Below are 22,184 nucleotides of genomic sequence, written 5' to 3'. Positions count from 1 at the left end.
CTGTGGTGGTGGAAGAAGGGCAATCTAAGTCAGTGGAGGGTTGATGCCCTTTACTGTCAGTGTGACACTGTCGTCATCATGTAGGACATGCAGATCATTCCATTGTACAGCCATACAACCACCTACTGCAGTTTGGGCCAGGCTTTGAAATAAGGAAAAGTCCTACATATAGACTGCAGTATGTAAACCACTACCAGAGAAACAGCACTCGTCGTGTGAGGTGCCAGGAATGATGGTTTTGACCTGCTGGTGTTCAGTGTTCTTTGAAGTAAGACTGCTGACTTTTCTGATTTCACGGCCCTTTGTAAAAAAAAATGTCTACATTTTGCGGGCAGTTTTGTAAAAATCACGGCATTTTTACAAAACTGCCGATTTCGCGATTTTTTTGCAAATCGCGAAATCGCGAAATCCTGGAGGGTCTGCCCAGTGTAATGTTCTTTAGGTTACACCATTCCACCTCTTTCTGAATTTTGTCTGTAACAACCACTAGAACCTGCCAATTCCCAGTTGCTTGTGATCATTGTTGTGGCAGCCACTCTTTCAGTGGTCGCATGTGTAGTCTCGCATGTGGTATTAGTTGGATGCATGGGGCCATCATGCCCATCGTCTTCCCAATCGCCTTCACTGTCAGATGTTGACTGTCCTGGTAGAGGTGACTTTGATCTACAATTGCTTTGACTCTCTTGTTCACTGGGAAAGCCCTTGTCGTCGGAATTTAGGGTTGCACACAGTACAGCCTTCTGCCTTTCTGGTGTAGTGGATTATTTTTCGAAGATGGATAAAAAAAAAAAAACATCTAGGTAGCCAAAGAGAACAGCTTCTGCATATTTTCAGGAAAAAAGACTGGTTTAGAAAGGAATGTTAATCAAAAGCTTTTTTGGCCACATGTTGTGTATACATCACTCTTGCTTTTTGGTCTCATACTCTGAAGATTAGAGTTAGGCTCCGTCTGGGCTCTATTGCTCTTAATTTGACATTTATCTTCAGAAATAACATTCTCCTCATTAAAAAACTAACCATAACCTGAGCTAACTTACAATATAAAATGGGCTTTAGTCTTCTAACTGTGACCAGGTTCTCTTCCCTGCTGGACAGATATCCAAGTCTCCTTGACGACCACAATGAACATTCTTTCTGGATTCTCACCCAGTGTGTGTTGTTTTTCAATACTTCCTTCCAAGTTATTGTTTTTTGCTTTCTAGTGGTTTGAAAAAAATGTATTTACGCAAAGTTACACAGCAGAACTGTTGCACAACATGTAAAAAAGAAATTTGACAAAGTCAATAGAGTTTGCATAGCTGAAATTTATTGGCTTTGCCAATGTTTGTTCTTTGAGGATATTGTGGGAGGCATTTTTAACATTTCTATTTACTTATGATATTTAGTATCCATTTGTCAGAGGTGATCTTTCTCCATTCTTCTTGGAACGCTTCGATTATTCCTCTGAGGTGACTTGTGTAGGAGTATGCTCCCTGCTGAGTCACTTGTTTGTGTGGCTTGCAGGCTATTGCCATGATTAGAGAATAGGCCGGCACCATGTCTCGGATGTGAGGGGTGGGTCTTTGCTGGAAAATTGGTACTTATTTTCCAATTGTCGGGTTACGGTCTTAGCTGCAGCGTGCTCCTTGAAAGCCTCTTTACCTGATCCAGAAAACTAGCTAGCATTTGCAGCAATTGGTTCCTCTGATGGTCCACCAGTTGTGTGAGGAAGCATGTTTCCGTCTGTTCATATGATTGTACCCATGTTTCCGTCTGTTCATATAATTGTACCCCATTTGTAGTTGCCGCCCTTTTGATAACCGCACTGTATGTGGCATTGCTGGCAGTTGTGGAAGAGAGCAGGAAACTTCTAGATGCAGGAGGCGCGGCGGCCATCATCCTATTAAACCATGATCCAGGCTATCTTGCTCTCTAGACTGGACTATGGTAATGCGCTCTATCTGGGAGCCCCCACCTCGGTAATCCATAAACTACAGGTCATCCAAAAAAAGGTCACTGGCCGAGAGTGAAGGAGCGAATCAGTTTTAAATCACTCTGCATTGTTCATAAATCCCTTCAAGAGATAGGTTCTCCCCTGATCTCAGCCATAATTCAGCCCTACAAAGCCAGGAGAAACTCCGCTCGGATGACCTCCATCTCATCGCTATACCCAGAATTAAATGAGCCAGAAGTGGCGGTAGACTGTTTTCACTGAATGCTGGCAGACTTTGGAACGCTCTGCCACTCCATCTCAGAAATGAACCTAGCCATCGTTCCTTCAGGAAACGGCTTAAAACCTTTCTATTCCCTTAAACTTTTCATTCTCTCTGTCCACTCGCTCAATAGTCATGCCGAGCTCTGGGAGGCCTCCGGGTAACCATGCGCTTTACAAATGCCCTTTTCATTTCATTCATTTCATGTGGTGATGTCATCTGGTGGTGAGGGCCACGAAGGGTAGATGTCTACCCACTGATCTGGTGAGCGTGTGTAGATGTTCCACCAGCCCTTCATAGACTCCCCTTGTCTGAGAGGCTTTTGTTCTGGGAGCGGATGCTCCTCCTTATGTTCAAAATGGATCTCCTCCATCACTCCATATGGGATCAGTGGAAGTTGTTTTAATTCCTCCCTCTCCTGCTCGCCCTGTTTTTCTTGTTTTTGTTTGGAAGAAATTCTATATATTTTCATCAAACTTTCTCTTCTTTTGAATGAGGGATTCAAAATATTTCTTCTTCCCCTTTGCCGAATGTTGTTTTCAGGCTCTTCATTCCTCTTTTTCGATGTTGAAACAGTTTTCAGCTTCAACGGCTTCAATGTTACGCTGCTCTTCAGAATCTGTGTTAAGCGCTTCAACACCGGCCTTAAGGACTCCTGCTTTCATTGCTGGGTGGCAACAACAAAGTGCCCACCTATGCTTTTGCCTTGCCGTCATTGCCTTTGATAAGAACACAGCACACGCTGCACAGTCCTCCATTCTGTGGTCCTTCGAGAGGCATAAGTTGCACACCTCATGGCTGTCGTTCTGTGCATATTTGTGGCAGCACTTTGGGTACCAAACCCCTGTCTCACTCTCTGACCCAAGTGGTCTCATTGTACGTCAGCTTTCTCACCTCCTCTGTTCCTTTTTAGTGATATTCATTGTTTTCTTCCATCTGACAATGGTCATTGTGATCACTGTTCCTCAATTGATTTTTTTGGTCTTTTTTGACAAAAATTTAATTCTGCTATACAGCTTCACTTTCCCTCTCTCCCTTGCTTCCAGACCCAACTGCGGAAAAAGGAATCTGAAGATTGAAACTTCATCGAAGGGTTCCATGTGTGTACGTCTGAGCATACCAGGAGGGAGATGACACCAAATGGTCAAACAACCGACGATGCCCAAGCCAAAAATTAAAAAAGACAAGCATTTGCAATGCAACAGGTCTCGCATTGGCGAGAGTTTGAGCTATTCAACTTTGTAAATAATAATGCCTTTTATTTATGTTTGGAAATCCTGCAAGCGCTGTGTAAACACCGCTTGCAGGTTTTGTAAACACACAAATAAAAGGCATTATTATTTACAATGCTAAAAGCTCAAACTCTCGCAAATGCGAGACCTATTGCATTGCAAATGCTTGTAACATGTGTGCCGACTCGTCCCCCACTTTTTAAAATCTTTTTCCTGTCCCGTGCCTTTCCTTCCAATGTTTTTCTTTTTCTCTTTCACTACTATTTGTTACACTTGACATTTTTATTCAGGTGTTAATTCACAGCATGGCGTGCTATTGAAAGAAATAAAATGTTTAAAAAGTTTATTTATGCGAGATTAGTTGATGCGAGGCATGGCGCGCTGTTGGAAAATAAAAAAAGAATGGTTTACATGTTAATTTCAGAGAGATTTGTAAATGTATAAAGTTGCAAACATTTTTTAAAACGAGCATTGTGGGAGCAAAGAGAGCTGCGTTATGCCGTGTTTACCTCCTACCATTGAGCCAACGCCGTTTCTGCTCCTTGTCCTGGGTTGTGAAAAAAAAAAAATGCTAGCCGTGCAGAAAAAACAGGTGCGTGCCGCCTTTGTGAGAGTGAAAGTGCACTGAAAATAAACAAAAGTAGGGCCCGCCATTGCTCAAGCAACAGCGACTGCTGCAGGGCGAGCGCGGAGCGGGTGAAAATAAAACATGATTAACTAAAATACAAGGGAGCATGTTCTGAAAAACAAAAATGCGTCCGCCGCCATTGTTTGTATTGCACCGTGCTTTGCTGAAAAATTAAGCACGGGGCCTGGACGATGAGGAGCAGACAGAAGAGAGTCTAAAAGCCGTTCCCCAGTGAGGAGGAGCTTGAAAAGCCATCGCTCAGGCAATGATGAGCAAAGAGTTGAAAAACGGTGGAAAGCACCTACTCTGCGCAATAGGAGCAAGTAATTTAAAAAAAAGTAGTGCGAAAAAACTGTAAATAAAACACACAGAGTAACAACGCACGTAAAGGGTCCAGTCCTCATGGCAGGTTACAAATGCAGACAAGGCAGTATTAAGGAGGGACTACTAAGCCGATTCATAAACCAAAGGCAACTATTTAGAAAGGACAGAAATAGGAGCCAATTGAAAAGATGGACGGGAAATGGGTGGAGCTTCTACTCCATACCTCAATACAGCATGTCTCGAAGAGACAGCCCAAGCGCTTCCTAGGCGAGACCCAATAAAAAAAAAAGAAAAAAAATAAATAAATAAAAAAAAAAAAAAGAGTCTACAGAGGACAATTCCAGACCCAACCACTAGATGGCAGAATAATGCACAGCATGTGAATCCAAATAGGATTCACTCTGCAAAACTGTTTTTGCTATTGGAAAGGGTGGCATTCTATCCTAGTCTATAATTTGGCACTTTCCTTACAAAATATCCTCTAGATTGTAGAATTCCCATGGTTCTTGCACATTTTCATCTGCATCAGGAATTCATCTCCTGTGGTTTGTGGTCTCCTGTAAATAGTGTGTTTAGGGTTGTAGCCTGCAACTCTGGCTTAAATCCAGATATTCTATGTCGGGCATGCCTTCTCAAAATTTACGTGGGCACAAGTATCTACTTGCTGTGTCCACCGCATCCAGGGATGATTTTAGATAGGTGTTGCCAATACTCTTTCCCTCCAGTAGGACTGACTTTGCTCATTTCTTAAATTCATCTAGCAGGCGTTGCATGAGTTCTTCTACTCCTCCCCAGTGCTGGCGGCCATATCTGACTGCTGAGTGCAGCATTGGCGTCGAGTATTCTCCATTGCATAGCTGATGCTCTCCATCTTTTACCCACTGCCTCCAACCTCTTTCTACCTTTGCTTGGGGGTGGGACCATAAAGGAAGGCAAAAGCATTTCTAGAATCAATCTAGTTCCACTGGTTCTTCCCCATATGTATATGCTAAACTCTTCACTAGTGTGTGATATAAAGTTATGTCATCTGTTGTGGAAGGCCTAGATGAGTACTAATCAACCTCTCAACATGTTGCCAAATGTCTTCACCCTGACTACCTTGTTTTACGGCTAGGTCTTCATCGTTCTAAGAGAAAAAATCAAGAGTTGATGGAGGCAATTCATCTTTCTTCTCGGGCTCCATCTCATACCGGGGTGTTTTGGGGTTAGTTGGAATTCTGAAAACCTTGGTGCCTTCTTCGATCTTTATGTTTTTGAAGCAGTGCTGCCATTTCGGTTTGAAGATTGTGTATTTTCCTTTCAATGTCACCTTCCTTGTACACCAGTTTGACGTTGTGCATGGTCATGGCTTATTTCCCATTCAGTTAGGTCCCCTTAATTCTGGTTTTTTTTGTCTTTGTCCTTCCTCTGATCTCAACAAATTTTTAGAGCGGAGCCCAAGTGCGAAGGCTTTTCCGCACTAGTGTGTTTTGACTTTGCCCAGAGAGCTCCCTTCCTTTTGGTGCTGAATTGACTGCTGAGTGTTTGACAGTATGGGTTGTTTCCCTAGTTCCGAGACTGTTAACCTCAGCCTGGATAAACAGAGTGAGGCATAGCAGGTATATTCTTTTTTTAGCATCTTAAACCATTTTTCAAGAATTATATCTGTAATGTTTTTAATGTCTAGTTCTAACGATGCCAACTCTTTAACATCAGAGCCTAACGGTTCCCCAAGACTCTGCGGTCTCTTTGGCCTTGGCTCTTCATCTGAGAGTCCTAGATCTTTCAGAGAGAATGTTTTGTCTGAGCCAATGCATAGTGTCCCAAATGTTGTTTTTCTTCCACCTTTTTTTGTTCTGTGTAAGCCTTATACGCCTTACAGCCTTCTGACTTCTGGTCCCAAAATAGGTTGTAGAATGTATGTGGGTTCTTCTGTGCTAGCTTGTAGTGACAAATCCAAAAAGTGTTTTTTAGGTCTCACCTACGCAGCGCGTATGCGCTGTATAGGAGGGGACCTCTTGGAATCAATCAGCTTTTTTGGCCAAAAACGGGCATGCTTTGCATTGCTTTTTATAGCAACGCGTGCATGTTTGGCGTTTCCCTTGCTGGAACGAGCTTTGACGACATCTGTTTGCAATTATCTTTCAAACAGATGGTGCACCTGCTCTCTCCCGCATGGGAAACGCTGTGTGTGTCTGTTTTTTTTTTCTACAGGCGGGGCATACCGAAATTGAAAGTAAAGAAGGCCTACAGTAAGACGCATGTATTTACGGCAATGCTAGGAAAAGCTGCGTTTACCCATTTTGAAGTGGAGTGCTCTTTTGATTGATTGGAGGGTGTGAACAAACTACACTGCGTGCAGGACATAAAATGCGAAACCATGGATGCTTCTTCAAATAATGTATTACTTGAGAAGATTATATTAAAATGCTAAAGCGGTCTTGTTTATTTTTTATACATTGTGAATGTTAAATATGCTACTCAGATGTACGGAGCAATAATTTTCATCCATTTTTTTACCTTTCGTTAAAAGCGTTTTGCCTCCTGTAACCCGTTTTAAGGGAGAGCTATGCGTTTTGTTTCAGACTATCGTAAAGCTATAGACATTTCCCTTTTCTGGTGTGTCGCAACTAGTAGTTTTTGCTGTACCGCGGCTGCCTTGGTGACATGGTGGCAGATTGAGAATGAACTACGTTTTCCGGCATGCCTATCGCGCACAGATGTGGCTGTCATGCAGTGAATTTTGGAACTCTGGCCGGTGAGCCTGAATTGAACGAGCTTGGATTGGAATCATGAAGCCTGCTGTAGCGGTGATACTGGTGTCCGTTGGGTGTTGCAGTAACATGGTGTTTTTGGAGCTACTTGCCAGGTAAAAGAATGGAAGGCTGAGCTCTCTGCAGCCCCAGATGACACGCAAAGACTTCTAGGCGCCGGGGACACCCAATAAACTACAAAGCACCCAGAATGGTTCAAGTCTCTAAAGACCAATTTTTAAATGCCAAGTGACTGTTTTGGAAGTTTTCGAATACAGAGTGACCCTATCTGGACCGCAAATAACGACTGAGAAACTTCAGGGTGTCCCAGATTGTTAACGGTATCTTATAGGTGGTCCCTTATGAATCTAGTATATTTTTGAACAATTTTAATAATCTGATATGTATTCCTACTGAGCGTCATGAGCACATGTCGCCTGCCCCCTACTCTAAAGTTTCTACATGACCTTAGTTATACTAAGTTTGTGCCGTCTCAAGAAAGCAATAGTTTTAAGTTCAGAAGCAGTTTTTTTCCCCAGACCTTTGAGGGTACCGCGATCGGGCCGGGCTGAATTTGTGTTTTTTTTAGGTCCGGTACTAAAAGAAGTCCTTCCCTTGAGAGCCAAAACAGAACAAAGGCAGTTTAGGGAGCTAAAATGAAACCGATTCTCTGCACAATAGTACATCTTTGCAGACTATGTTAATGAGGTCTGAAAGTAAACTTGGGTAAATAATGCTTCGACTCTATGGAGTGTGGGAACTCAAGCTATCAGTGGAAATTGGAATCTTTAATAGTCTGACATGGGATAAGTAGAGGCCGTGGGACACTTTGTCCTAAAATGCACTGTACACAGTTGCATTACCAGCACAATTTTGTGGTGTATTAGGCAAATCTTTAAGCTTTTCTTCTTTAAACATTCTAGGCATGAAAGTGCTTTTATTTTTAAGGTGCTTCGGCATGGAGATGTATACAGGGCTGTAATGTTAGCGCCTGCAAGGAGGGACCATATACAACACTTTTCATTATAACTTTTCAACATAATACACATCAGCCACAATACTCTACAACATATCCAAAACTTCCAGATAAACACATAAGGTCCCAAAAAAGCGAGACCTATTGGCTATGCCAATGCTTGTTTATCCTTCCTGCTGTGGGAAAGCTGATCAGACCCTCTGTTTACAGCTACTACCCAGGAATGCATTTTGCCACCATCCCCGTGGTCATAGCTCAGATAGAAAAAAAACTGTCTCTTTTGATTTTCGACACCGTTGTCACAGCACTCGGATGCAGCTTAGACATCAAATATCAGCCCTGATGTTTGTTGCTGCTTCTCGTCCGTGTTGAATGATCATTCAATCGGCACACTGTGTTGCTTCCAAAACCAATTACAGAAAAATATCTAAAATGGAAACGGTGTACTGGCCATTGTGGGATAACAATCGGTGTAAAAAGGGGAAAAACTTCACCTCTGGTTGACGGCAACAAGGAAAACAAATACTAGGGGATTGCTGTTTTGGGCCGAACCACTATATGGAATAAATGAGCAGCATCGGAAACTAGAATAGAACAATGAGGCAAAACACTAAGTGCTTCTCCATGACTTTGAATGACCCGACACCCTAGAAACTTCATGCAAAGTTGTTGTCATCTTTCAAGAACTACTGGATAAACCTGAAGACATTTTCAAGTGATCTAAGAATGGCTTACCATGGCTCATTCTCGGATGGTGGGGAAGAATTTAAAAAAGAAAGGAAGGCCTCAAACATTTTTATAAAATATTTGATGTTTCCTAATTTACCCTAGCATGGACTCTTAAATCAGGCATGATTTGCATAACTTAAAGGTTTTTTGTAATGCATTTATTTATCATAATATTTATATTGTAGGAGTAAAAAAGAAGCATACATGCAATGCAAACGTACTTAAAGGCTCCGTATGCAGGGTAATGGGATGTCTCAGGCACAAGTGAACCTCCGTCATTTAGTGCATCCCATGAGCACCAAGCAGAGTTCTAGGAACAGTGGGAGAGTCATCATGTACCAAGATAAGAGATCTATTCATTGCAGAATCTACTTTTCGAGATGGACGCCTGCTCACCCAATCTTCCTTTTGTGGGAGAGACATTCATCTACTGGCAGCATGGTACATGCAGGGGAATTAGTCCCAAATGCATGGAACGAAGGAAATCCTTATCAAGCAATTCCAGAAAGAAGTCATTTCTGGGATGAAAAGTGGACAGATGCTTAGAAGAGAACCAGAATAATTCTTTAATCAAGACATGTTTTAGTATTCACAAAAGATAACAACAAACCAGGGAATACATATGGAGAAAAAAAGACAAATGGAGATGGCCTTTGCTCGTCACCAACAGTTATGCGTGAAATACTATTGAGAAAGATGCGAAGCGCTTAATGCACTGATAACCTACAAAAATGCAAGAATGGGCATCAATAGAACTGACGAGCAATTTGCTTTCAGAAGGAAAACACATGATGGTAGGGCAGAAAATGTAAACTACTAAGAAGTCATTGCAGCTTTTGATAATGTGTCATACCCTTAATCAAGCTGTCTAATTCTATGGGCTGCATTGTAAGCGTAGACATAAGCATTCCAGCAACCAGATATTCAATTTCGACCTATAAGAATGGAATTACATTGGCAGAAGTGCTAATTTAATCCAGGCTGTGATGGTAAGGTGATGATCAATAGATCACAATATTTCTGGTCTAGTAAATTAAAAAAAACAATTATCTAATAGTTAAATTAGGTTACCTTAAGTTTAATGCATTTGTTGTACAGTTTATTAAACAAACTGCAATATGCTCTGCAGATCAACCCCATAGGAACATATGTATGACTCTCAACATTAACTCCTTACCAATAATGTACGACATTTATGTAATTAGGCAACAGCTACTAAGGAACAACTAAGGGAAGCAAGTTAGTCCAAGAAACCACCATGACCGCAGAGTATGTTTACACTTTGGAACTTAAACTTCTTGCTCTTGTGTACATAAAAAGCCTCCAAACTTCTGTTTGCATACCATTACCTGAAAACCAACTGATATCTCCAAAATATCCCTAACTTTAAGGGCGCCTTCTCACTAGAGATTATCTACTCCAGTTGATGCATATTCTTTGCTATGAAGTGGAAACTCATGCTGCACTCGGAGAGGATTCCAAGGCTGCAAACCCCCATTAGGCAAGTTCGTTCTGAGACAAAAATAGTTTTGAGGCCACGTGGAGTCAAGTTGAGTCAGCCCAAATCCCACATGGCACCTAGGCACACTCCCAGGGGCCCACATCCTCTGCTCAGAGCCTGCTGCGTGAGTAGGCACATGGCATGGCCAGAGGTCTCATCTATTGCTGCTTGGCACAATCACTGATGTGATTTGTTGGTTATAAGGCACTTGATACTGGACATGCCAAAAGCCAACCCCTTTAGCCTAATCCACTGTAGGCACAGCTGAAGGCCCTGATCATCAGGTACTGAGGCTAGGATAGAAGCAAATAAGGGCATGTGTTAAAATATTTCAATACAAAATAAACAATTAATTGATATAATGATAAAGAAGCTGCCAACTGCATTGTTTCAAAACGATTGTGTAAAAAGGATGCATTTCCAGAGTATATACTCTTTGTTGCCACACCTAAATGTTTCCTTTGCCACTGAAAAAGTTGTCAGTCACTCTCCAAACACACAGTAGATCTGGATTGTATAACTGCAAAAACAAATTTAAAATTCATATAACTTACCACTACTATCAACACCCAGATGGACCTCCTCAGCTGCATTTGGTGGTCTACTTTGAGAGGGTGGAAGAATAACCTCTCCCTCGGGGTAAACAGGAAGAATCTCCATTTCTGATGGTACAGCACCTCCATCCGGGAAAGAAGGAACATTCTCATTGTATGATGGCCGGTCCTCAGATGATGGGACAAATGAATCCCCTCTGTTTATTGGTATTGGTGGGCCTCTTTCATCAACAGATTCTTGGTATTCCTTGGCTATGTCCCCTTCTTCTGGAATGTCCCCACGAGGTGCATTACGCAGCACTTCAGAAAATGATGGATTGTGAGTTTCAGGTTGGGACAATAATGGTTCTTCATGTTCAGGTTCACTGTGGTCCAAGTGAACAGGAACATCCGCATTAGAAGGCAGAGAATCATCTTCAGAATGCGCATAAAGCCTTGGAGACACATTGGTGGGTACCGGTAATGGGTACTCAATTTCATCTTCCTCCTCACCATAGAAGGATTCAGGATAGTTGACATTTTCATTACTAAGATCTGGATACAGATCTTCCCCTTCATTGTTTTGTGTGCCTTCCAGTGTTACCACAGGCTGCGCCCCTGGCACCTTCTCACTCGCCCCTGCAGGAATGACATTGTCCATGTGGGTGATACTACCAATGTGAAAGACCCATAGTCCTGGAACTCTTACGTTGCTTTTTCTAAAAAGAAATAAAAAATTATTTGACAACGCAGATTTGTGGTTTTTTTTTTATAACTGTATCAAATGCTGGAATTAGGGAATGAGCATTCTAAGGCAGGGTAACAGTCGAAAACCGCGACTAACAACACCAGTGTTTCAGAAATCAAATCGAGTACATTAAATTATATATGTGCCGCTCGTCACACTTTTACTTACTGACAACTGGTGGAGCTGGATTTTGTCCTGTTGCTTTGTCCAGCCTGAGGGGACGCCGCGCTGACCAAGGAGGGCACGCCACGGAGGCTGTTGAATCCGGGACTGCGAGTCCCAGGGTGCTGGGGGATTAACTTTGCCGGCACACCTGGTTCTCTTCCCGGCCACGCCCCCTTTTCGGACCCTTCTTTTTGTCTAGGGGCTCCGCCCATACGCGCCAGGGACGCAGACCGGGGCGAAGACCGGGCAAAGAGCGGGCCGTTTGAGGCCGTTCGAGGACGGTCGGGATCGGTCTCGGTCAGCCCCCCCTGCCACTTCACCCTCCCGTGCCTCACGATACCTGCTCTTGGCAGCTCTGAGAAAATGGCCTTGAGGGAGACACGGAGTAAGACCCTGATGGCCGCCGGAAAGCCACAATGTACTCTGGACAGTTATTTCGCCAAAGCTGGTTCTTTACTAATAGAGGACATCACTACACTCGAACGACGTATCTCTCAAGAGATTGAATGGGTAAGGAGATCATCGCTGGGCCCCCTAGTCTCTGCAAGGACTCCGACTCAGACTTGATGGCAGTCAATCAATGGCGGGGGGAGAGGGTCAAATTGAATTGCTTGAAACAGCTAGATCATCTTATCCCACTATAGCAGGCACCTCCAACATTGATTGCTCTATATCATCTCAGATAGATTTTAGCATATTACCCCTCCCCTCATCAAAGCCGCCTCATTCTAATCCTAGCCCCAGCACTATTGTACATGGTAGGGAGGAAAATAGCTTAGGGGCTGAGCTGATAGACCCTAATAGGGCAGGAGTGAGAGAAGGAGCTATCCCTAAGAACAGTAAGAAGCCCCAGACGTCTCGGGGGGAAAAAATGTAAAAACACCAAATTCTTTTCTCAACCACAGAGCCAGAAACCTGAGTTAATGAATAAACGTCGAACCCCATTACAATCTAAGGGGCCCAAACTAACTAATGCATTACCCTATAAACCTGACAACACTGGATTAACTTCTGGGGAGGAGGATATTACACTACTGGATATTCGTAATATGATGAGGCTGCTGCTTAAACCACTGGAAGCACACCTGGGGAAAATAGAAACCACCCTAAATTGCATTGTAAAAGAATTGGCAGGTATATCACTTCCCTGTCCAAAAGATGCCTTAGCCCCAGCTACTGATTCGAGCGGTGCGACAAACAAAACAGCCCTTCTAGCTACAAATTTGAATTCCCCTACTATCCCCCTAATACCCCACGTTTCTCCTCCCCAATTGACATTACCAGCTACAGTTCAGACTCTAAACAGAAGCCCAAAAGAGAACCCGTCTGTACCTGGCTCCAAGGGCTTGTTCAACAGCATTACTGGGAAACAAATGACTATAAACTTACCACCTGAGGCCAGCCCATTTACAGTAATCTTGGCAGGTGTCCCTGCCCTAAAAGAGTCAACGCAAGAGCCAGTTGAATCGCTTAAAAATAAGGTTATCAATTGGCTCACAATCAATAGACCTCTTCCCGATGGTATACGCAGCCAGGTCCTGATGGTAAGAAGAGCTTCATGGCTAGGCGGCAAAAAGAAATCTATCCTGGGAGACTGTGTCTTGGTCAACTTTAGGGACCCTAGGACAGTCTCCCACATAATTAACTGGCCCGATCGTGACAGGGGTACTACAATCCAAGCCCTACCACTATCTTTCTTTTACCCATCTGTCTTACAAAAGCAAGGAGAGGGAGACTGGGAACTTGTACGTGGTCACGGCTGCAGGTGGAGCCAAGAGAGTATGGGTACTCATCACGAGTGACCTACCACACCTTGATTACTTCCCCACGCAGAATAGATTTGGAAGTTTAGCCTGGGAGGACTGACTGCTCTGGAAAAGCAGTAAAGAGGAATCCGTCCTACCCCACCACACAAAGGAGTCTAACACTATGAAGGTTGAGACCAAGAACCTGATAGCCAACTACCCTGTGCACCTTGCTATCCCGCCTTGCGAGGCGGTGCCTTCTGCATCTCCTATTCTTAATACGAGCACATCCCCATTGCACGAGCGGTGCTGTACCCCAGCTGCAGAAAAATCCATTGGCAGCACTAACTCCACCGTTTTAAAATTGCTATCATGGAATGTGGCATGCCTCGGTAACAAGTTGCATTCTCCAGAGTGGAATGCACTTGTTAGGAGCAAAGACATCTGTATGTTCCAGGAAACCTGGGCCTGTGACGTATTTAGGATATGCGTCATTTTCCATGCAGGCGAAATGGGGAGTGAAAGGACGTCCTTCGGGCGGACTTGCTACATGGTTAGCAGCAGACTTGGGATGTAGTGCTGTTTTACATCCACTCTCCACGGAGGATATTCTTGTGGTTTTATTGGAATGACCAAATTTTAATAGGCTCATGTTGGTTAACGTTTATTCTCGCCCAGTACCTAATGGGCTTGAATCACGAACTATAGATGATCTCGCCTCCATTTTATGCGAAATTCCCGCTGATACTCCCTACTTAATAGGGGGTGACTTCAACTGTCACTACGAGCCCCTCTATGGCCCATTAGATGGACTAACCGACGAGGAGGATGTGCTTTGGTCTATACCTCCCTTGGAGGCTCCCGGCCCCAGAACATGGACACCTCTAGCGGTCCAAATTACATCCCTAACCTTAAAATTTGGTTTGCGGGCCTGCAATGGCCAGAAAAAATCAGACATCCCTCCAAAATACACATTTAGCCGGGGTGGAAGGCAATCAAAATTGGACTATATTCTTGTCCCCTTAGCAGCCTGGTCTTCCATCAAAGACTTTAGGGTCCTGCCAGGTGTGAATAGCGACCATCACGCTCTGGAAGCAGAATATATCCTTTCCGATAGTGAGGCCGTGAGGTCTCAGACCTCGCCCCCTCGGAAGGGTTTAACATTAGAAAACAATAGACGCAGAGTGAGATGGGAAAGATTACTTTCGAATCCAGAAACTCTTCCCAGTCTCTACGCCCGGGCAATTCCCATATTGGAAAAAGCACTGATGATAACTGATCGAGATGTTTGCCCTGATAACTGGATGGAGTGGGGAACACTACACACAGACCTAACTTTGGCTCTTTCTGATATCCTCTTTACTACACTGCAAGGACCTTCCAAACGTTCACTTAGCCCCACCTGGTATAATTGTGCATGCCGGAAGGCTAAATCGGATCTTCTGGTGGCAATCAAAGAGGGCCTAGGGACTGAGGTTATTAGGGCCAGGCGCTCAGCCTATAAACGTATGATTGGCAATGCACAAAAGGAATGGGAGTACAATAAGTGGGAGAAACTTAAAACCACTCTAGCATGTGCAGACTCCCGTCTATTCTGGCGCCTTGTAAACACAGGGGAAGAAACACAACATGATGCAATTGAGCCTAACATTTCGGCCTCTGCATGGCGAAACCATTTTAAATCTTTATATAGCACATCTGCCCCACCAAAGCTAATAAATTTTAACAATACTGACGAAACTAAGGGGCACCCCTTTACCCTGAAGGAAGTATATGAGGCGATAGACAGTCTAGCCCCCGGCAAGGCACCCGGCCTAGATGGCCTGCCTGGTGATCTTTTTAAACACGAGCCAGTAGTCTGGGCTCCATACCTGTTGTGCCTATTTAATTCTATTTTGGGGGGCATGGAGGTCCCAAAAACTTGGTTGGGAGCAGAGATCGTCCCAATATTTAAAAAGGGATCACCTCTGCTCCCATCCAATTATAGACCAATAAGCTTAATAGATGTCCCACAAAAGCGGTTTGGGAGATTGCTATTGAATCGTCTCCAAGTATGGATTGCAGAGAAGGACATACTGAGCCCATATCAGGCTGGGTTCAGAGAAGGTGTCTCTACAATAGACCAGATTCTCCGATTCAATAACTTACATTGGAAGACTGACTCTGGGTAGAGGAACGCTGTACACGGTCTTTGTTGACCTGCGGGCAGCATTCGACTTGGTGCCCCGTGCCAAACTATGGGCAGTACTCAAGGATCTAGATGTCCCGGGTGACATCCTATCCATGCTGATGAGGCTCCATTGGGGCAATTATGCCAAAGTGAGGTGTGGTAGAGGAGGCGCTCTTACAGAGGGTTTTCCGGTGGATTCTGGGGTAAGACAGGGCTGCGTGCTGGCACCAACCCTGTTCTGCCTCTTCGTGAACGGTGTCATAGATTTCCTGACAGGGTTGAGTAATATTGATGCCCCGGTGTTGAATGGCAGGAGGGTACCCGCAATTTTGTTTGCGGATGATACCCTCCTGCTTTCAAAATCTCCGATGGGCCTTCAGAGAATTTTGGACGGGTTCATGAACTTTTGTGAGCTTCGTGGTTTGGAAGTGAACGCGACGAAAACTAAGTTCATGACCTTTAACCCGTCCACCTCAACCCGTCCAAACCCTATGATAGGACATGAAAGACTAGACCGGGTTTCCACATTTGAATACCTAGGTGTCACTTTGAACCAAACTTTGACTTGGGACACCCACATTACGAGAGTAAACTTGAAACTCGCCCAACTCACAGGTGGCATACATAGGATGATATCTAGGACCTCCTACAAGCCACTTGGCCCACCACTCCACATCTATAAAACCCAGGCTAGAGGTGCAGTCACCTACGGGGGTGAGATATGGGGTCATGCCGCGTGCTGTAAGTTGCAGATAACTGAAAACAACTTTATCAGGCAACTTACTGCTCTACCATCAAGCACCCCGCTACTCCCGTTGAGACTGGACCTCGGCCTAAGACCAATTACCGAAGAACTGGGTCTTAAGCCTTTGACATATTGGCGTAGAATATGGAGTTCGGTGGAGCTATCTAGTTACAGAGCAGAATTAGAAGAAATTCTGGGCCTACCAAATGTGTTGCAAATACCCTGGTTTAAGTATATTAAGATCACTCTAGAAAGGATGGGGAAATCGGAGCTGTGGCAAGACCCGCGGAGTGCTTGTCCCAGGATCTCTCGTAGATCGCTGGTGGAGGCATACCGCGAGTACAAGCTACAGGCTGCAATTGAATCCCTATCCCAAGATTCGTTATCAAGGCACTTCCTTGCTATCAAGGATCTTTATCAGCTAGAATTGGTCCTTGATGATGTCAGCCCACCACTAACTCGAAAATTGTATTTGCAGTGGCGTTATGGAACACTCCCTGTGAGGGCTTACACGGAGCACTGGCATAAAGCGGCGACCACTCCAAATTGCCAAGTATGCCCTCTCAAGCGAGAAGACGATCTACACATGATCTTTTTTTGCCCTGCATACAACATTCCACGTAAATATTGGCTTGCCCCACTTCTTAGGAACCTAGGCTTTAGGGAACACCGTTCTGCATTTAGAGTTTTAAAATCTGATTTGTCTGCCCCCATTGTATGCGCAGTAGCCAAATTTTTAACTGCAGCATGGTTTATCCGTAATCGTTTAATGTCTAGTGAGTAATACCCTCTCGAAATGTTTTAAGATGTGCACACGACTTCACCATTGTTTATGTTTTATTGTCTAATTGATATTGTATTTTACTTCTGTATCTTTTATGGTCCTCAGAGACCGAAATAAAGATTTGATGATGATGATGATGATATATTTAAACAGTATTATGATTTACCCTGCTGCAATTATTCTTCAACCACGAAGTCAAGCAGCTGCAAACCATTCATTGCTATTCACCTCGAGATGTGCCAGCATGAGTACACCACAAAGATGGTTACTGCATTTCGTCTTATAACAGGACAGGGGTACATCTCTCAAAAGGATATACTTGTATGAATAAATATCAGTACAGATAATGGGGTTAACCGAGATATAGCACATTTGTATGTAATCCTGTGGTTATTTAACCTTCCAACTAATCAAATTATTTAATATCACTGCCTAATGCAATGGAAACATTGCTTCAATTTTGGAGATCTCTGGACTGACCCACAGCTCAAATGGTCCAGCGTGCAAATGCAAGAGTCACCAGTTTGTTTATGTCAAACAGAGATTGACTGCACTAAATGGAATAAGGAAATGAAAGACAGTGAAGTGTGTAAAACAAATACTAAAAGAACTGAAATTGAGCAAAAGGAAGAATTCAAACAAATAAAACACTTTGAATGCATTAGCCTGCGATATGTCGCACTGTTGTTCTTACTTGCCAAGATCTGAAGATCTTCAACATAATAAAAGATAAATTGGAAAGACTCACTGGTAGAGATCTTTCACAGACTGTTCACTGCTGGTTATGCTGTAATACGGGGCTTCTCTCTTCAGGAAGTCGGATTCTCCTCGGCTGAAGCCCACCCGAGCTGGAAGTTCAAGTTGGACATAGTAGGATTCTTTGGGTCTGGTTCCAAAGAACTGAATTCCGTCTTCGGGATAAAGGAAAATGGCGTAGGCATCTGCATCGTCATACGCTACCACTGCCTGAAAAGTGTTAAACTGGAGACCGTGCGAGAGATTAGAACGGGGCATTTCAGAAAGGACTTCAATCAAGATAGAGTTCATCTTTGCAACAATAACATAATGCATATAAATAATTCCAGACAAGTATTCATTTTCAAGTAACAGCAATTCAAATAACTAAAGCAGTATTCCCAGACACAAAATATATATGAGTTAGAAGAATTTCAAAACGCAATGATAGGGACCGAATTTCTATTCATGAGATAGAGCCTCTAATCAGCAGGCAAAATTTTGTTCCAATTTTGTGTTTCCATTCATTTTTAGGTCTCGCGCTTAGCGTTGCAGTGCTCAACCCTGCTCGCGCTGCGAGAGACTTCTTGTAGGGGGATTTCAAAACTGACCTAGGAATCACACACACACACACACACACAAGCGTGTGCTTTTCCTTTTGGCCCACGCTATTGGCCTTTGCGTGCGTCTTTTTAACAAAGACCGCACGCAATTGGCCAAAGGCGGGCGCATTGCTCCGCCCATGGCCTATTGGTGTCGGTTACCCGCACGGCCGCCATGTGGGTTCAATTATCGTGCCCAGACAAGGGCACGATAATTGAAACCAGATGTCTCGCTGTAGCGCGCGCGCACCACTCGCAGGCTTGTTTTTGTTTCCCGATATTCATGGAAAACAATCTTTTCCAGTATCGCATGCCCCATCATAACATAGATCAAAGAAATGTACTCCGAGTAGGCGAACATCTGTTTGTGCTTAGGACTGGAGGGCCACGGGCAGGGTTCAGGGCCCTAGAAACTGACCACAAACACGCAGCACAGAGCACGAGGAGATCAGAGCAAAGAAGAGTTTGAAAAACAAAATAAAAATCGGCGAGAGTAGTGGCAGCTGTGTGCTGGGGTCGAACATAAATGACCGTGTTTGTTTATGTATTAAGATTCTCGATATATAGCGCTTCGAGCCCCTCTACATAGGACGGCGAGCGCTTTACATGCAAAAAACACATGGCAGACAGGAAGCTCCGGCCTTCACAGGGCGGTGTTACCCGTAGCACAGGATATCAGAACACGAGCTCCAGTGCGCCGCCCGAAAGGCCTTCAGGGAATTCAGGTCTAATAAAGCAGAGGTCGGTGTGCGCTGTCGATGCGTCGTTGTAGCATGAGGACCATGAGCGGCACGCTGGCCGGTAGGGCTGGGGCGGTGCAGCCTCATGTCAGGCAGCCATGCTGGTACCTCTCCAAGGGGGCAGATGGCCCCAGTGCAAGCCCAAAGCACCCCAAGCCGAGAGAGCTGCCCTTCCACTGGGCTGATAGCCTATCTCGCGTGTCCTGTCGTAGCCACCCCCCTCTGCACCCCCAGTTCAGCTTTCCATCGCATGGAGCTCCCCCAGACTTGCCAGTCTCCCTCTCGCCCCCTCCCCACTACCCTTACAGTGCTCTATTAATACCTCTGCGTGCTCGCATCTGTAACTCATTCCCTTCCAGATGTTAACTCTCCCCGCCCTCTCCCGTTCCAACAATGCCCTCTGCACACACACTGTCACTGCCACTCGAGTCTAGCCTTGAGCTCCGAGACACTTACTATACGTAGATCTGAGGTGTGACAAAGGCAACGGTGCAGTGGTGCCATGAATGGGAGGGGCCCACTCTGCACCAGTTATAGTGGTTTGTGGGAATGGGGGTTTGGCCGGTCTCCCTTGCTTCGACTCTGCGACCTACGGGTTACCGACACCAGTCTGGGAGAGGGAGCGCCTGCCCACTCATGGACTCGCCCCTTAGATGGCAGTGCCCCCGGGTAACCGTTCTCCGCAGCCGCCATTGCCTCACTTTACTGTGGGTCAGTCTGGGAGCTATCTGGGTCGTTGCTTAACTATAGGGTGACCAGATTTTGCGAAGAAAAAACCAAGACATAAAGTAGGGTTGCCAAAGTGCATCCCACTAACAAAACAAAGGAATGCACTTTGGCTGAAAAAGCAGAAAGAAAAATAAACAAGCATTTGCAATGCAATATGTATCGCATTTACGCGAGTTTAAGCTACTGGCATTGTAAATGACAATGCCTTTTATTTAGGTTTTAAAAACGAAAACAAAAATAAAAGGCATTGCAATTTGCAATGTCAATAGCTCAAACTCGCGTAAATACAAGATCTATTGCATTGCAAATGCTTGTTGTCATTGTGGCCTCAAGTCAAAATAGAATCAATCTCCTAAAATGGACCAGATTACTGAAAGAAATGCCTTTCGTTGACTCCTCAGGGTATTTCATACTATGTACTTCATTAGAACGACCATATTAATGATGTACTGTAGTCTTTTTAGGGCGGGCATAGAGACACTCGTTGTTTAAATCTTTTTGTGTTTCAAAAGCTTTCACGGGCACCCACTAATAACCTCTGGGCGATGAGGCAGCATAATCAATCATCAAGATTAGGTTATCAGATCATAACCAGACAACAAATCAAAAAACAAAAAAACTGTGGGATCTCTGTGTCAAAGAGTATGGATGCTGGACAGTACCTCCTGCCAATACAATGTAACTTGGGGCATCTACATAACAGGTGAGTGAGCGTGCCTATAACCCCACATTTTCTCCAACATGCAGGAGATCTCCAGCTTTACCATTTGTGAATCCAAGCTAGTGTTTACTACTTTATCTGTGAGTGTGTGTTCAAATTCCTCCTGTGCAGATCTCCCGGTGCCAATGGTTTTCTGCAGAAATGTATAGCTGTTGGAAAGTAGGTGCTTTCACAATCCATTTCTCAAATGGAGTGAGTGGTCTGCTGCCGTTAGGTTTAACTAAGGCTTGGGTGATCCAGTGCTGGATCTGGAAGTAGTGCATGTGTTCCTTCTCAGGAGAGAATAGTCTTCTTTCAGAGGCTCCAAGGACTGAATACCCTTGTTGTCAGAGGTCTCCTACATGTTTACAAATGGCAGTGTGCCACTCTATATACTTCATGCCCTCTTTTGCAGCTGCAAATTCTGGGTTGCCAAGTATTGCGGACATCAAGGAAGGGACAGTTGTGAGGCCCTTTGAGGCTTCTTCCATATACCATGCCTCTAGAATGGCCACAACAACAGCGGAAGAGTATATGAGAGACCGCTTTAGCCGTTCTCCGCAGCGTGTGTAATCAAACAATCATAAATAAAAATGCATACATAAATACATGCATAGAGGAGCTTTGGGTCAGCTCTCTTCACAATATCTGTGCAGCTGTCATTCACATTGTTTCAGCCCATAGCAAGGGGCAATGGGTCGGACCAGTTCAACTATTGGCTACCTTGATGAGTAACTGATGGCATTTTGCCTGATCTCGTGCACATTTGCTGAAAAAGTCCACTTCAGTGTAAGGGCCGGTGGGCCTATGCTTTACTTTGGCAATGACTTTTGTTTTTTCCAGTCTTTATCCATCTTTAGGTCTCACCTGCTAACACAGCATGCGCTGTTGATGCAAGATGGCCTGGAGCCCGCACATTGCTTACCATTCACTTACTTCAGTGTCACTCCTATTTGATGCCACCTAATTGGCCAGTGGCTGCCAATGTCAATTTCTGATCTTTCGTTTGGCTCATGGAACAAGTACTGACTGGTTTAGTTTGAGTTATGTCTTTTCACTGCTCTCTCCGATTCAGGTACCCTTTTTTAGGTCTCGCCTGGCGTTGCAGCGTGCATGCGCTGTTCGCTCTGCGAGGGCTTCTTGGAATCAATATACTTTAAGAAGCTGAGTTTCTGCTCCGCCCGTAATTTCCATTGGTGTACGTCATTTTGCGTCATGGATTATGCTAAACGGTGTGTTGTGATTGTAACAGAGGCTTTTTTGTCCCTCCTGGTTACTACCCTGTCCTCTTTTGGCCACGCCCACCGGGACTGGATCTTTTACTGGCGGTGTGACACGGTGGGTTTTATAATTACTGTCAGCACTTTTTATTTTTTTTACCATTACTTGAATGTGTCGTGTTATTATTGTTGTTGTCTCAGCAGCGAGAGAATGCTCGAAGCTCCACCTTTGGTTTTTCTATACCTTCTGTGTG

General features: G+C 44.3%; 1 protein-coding gene across 1 annotated transcript in view; it reads right to left on the bottom strand.

Moving 5' to 3' along the window:
• The window catches only part of NID2 (nidogen 2), a 264,303-nt gene that overhangs the window by 162,806 nt on the left and 79,313 nt on the right, over positions 1–22,184 (bottom strand). The window contains exons 3-4 of the mRNA XM_085626950.1: positions 17,953–18,185; positions 10,869–11,566 (exon numbers count right to left, since the gene is read on the bottom strand). Of these exons, the coding sequence (XP_085483076.1) occupies positions 10,869–11,566; positions 17,953–18,185 (931 nt within the window). The remainder of the gene's footprint in view (positions 1–10,868; positions 11,567–17,952; positions 18,186–22,184) is intronic.

This window comes from Triturus cristatus, chromosome 9 (assembly GCF_964204655.1).
Source record: "Triturus cristatus chromosome 9, aTriCri1.1, whole genome shotgun sequence".
In the NCBI taxonomy this organism is placed as follows: Eukaryota; Metazoa; Chordata; class Amphibia; order Caudata; family Salamandridae; genus Triturus; species Triturus cristatus.
This window is presented reverse-complemented; position numbering and strand designations above follow the sequence as displayed.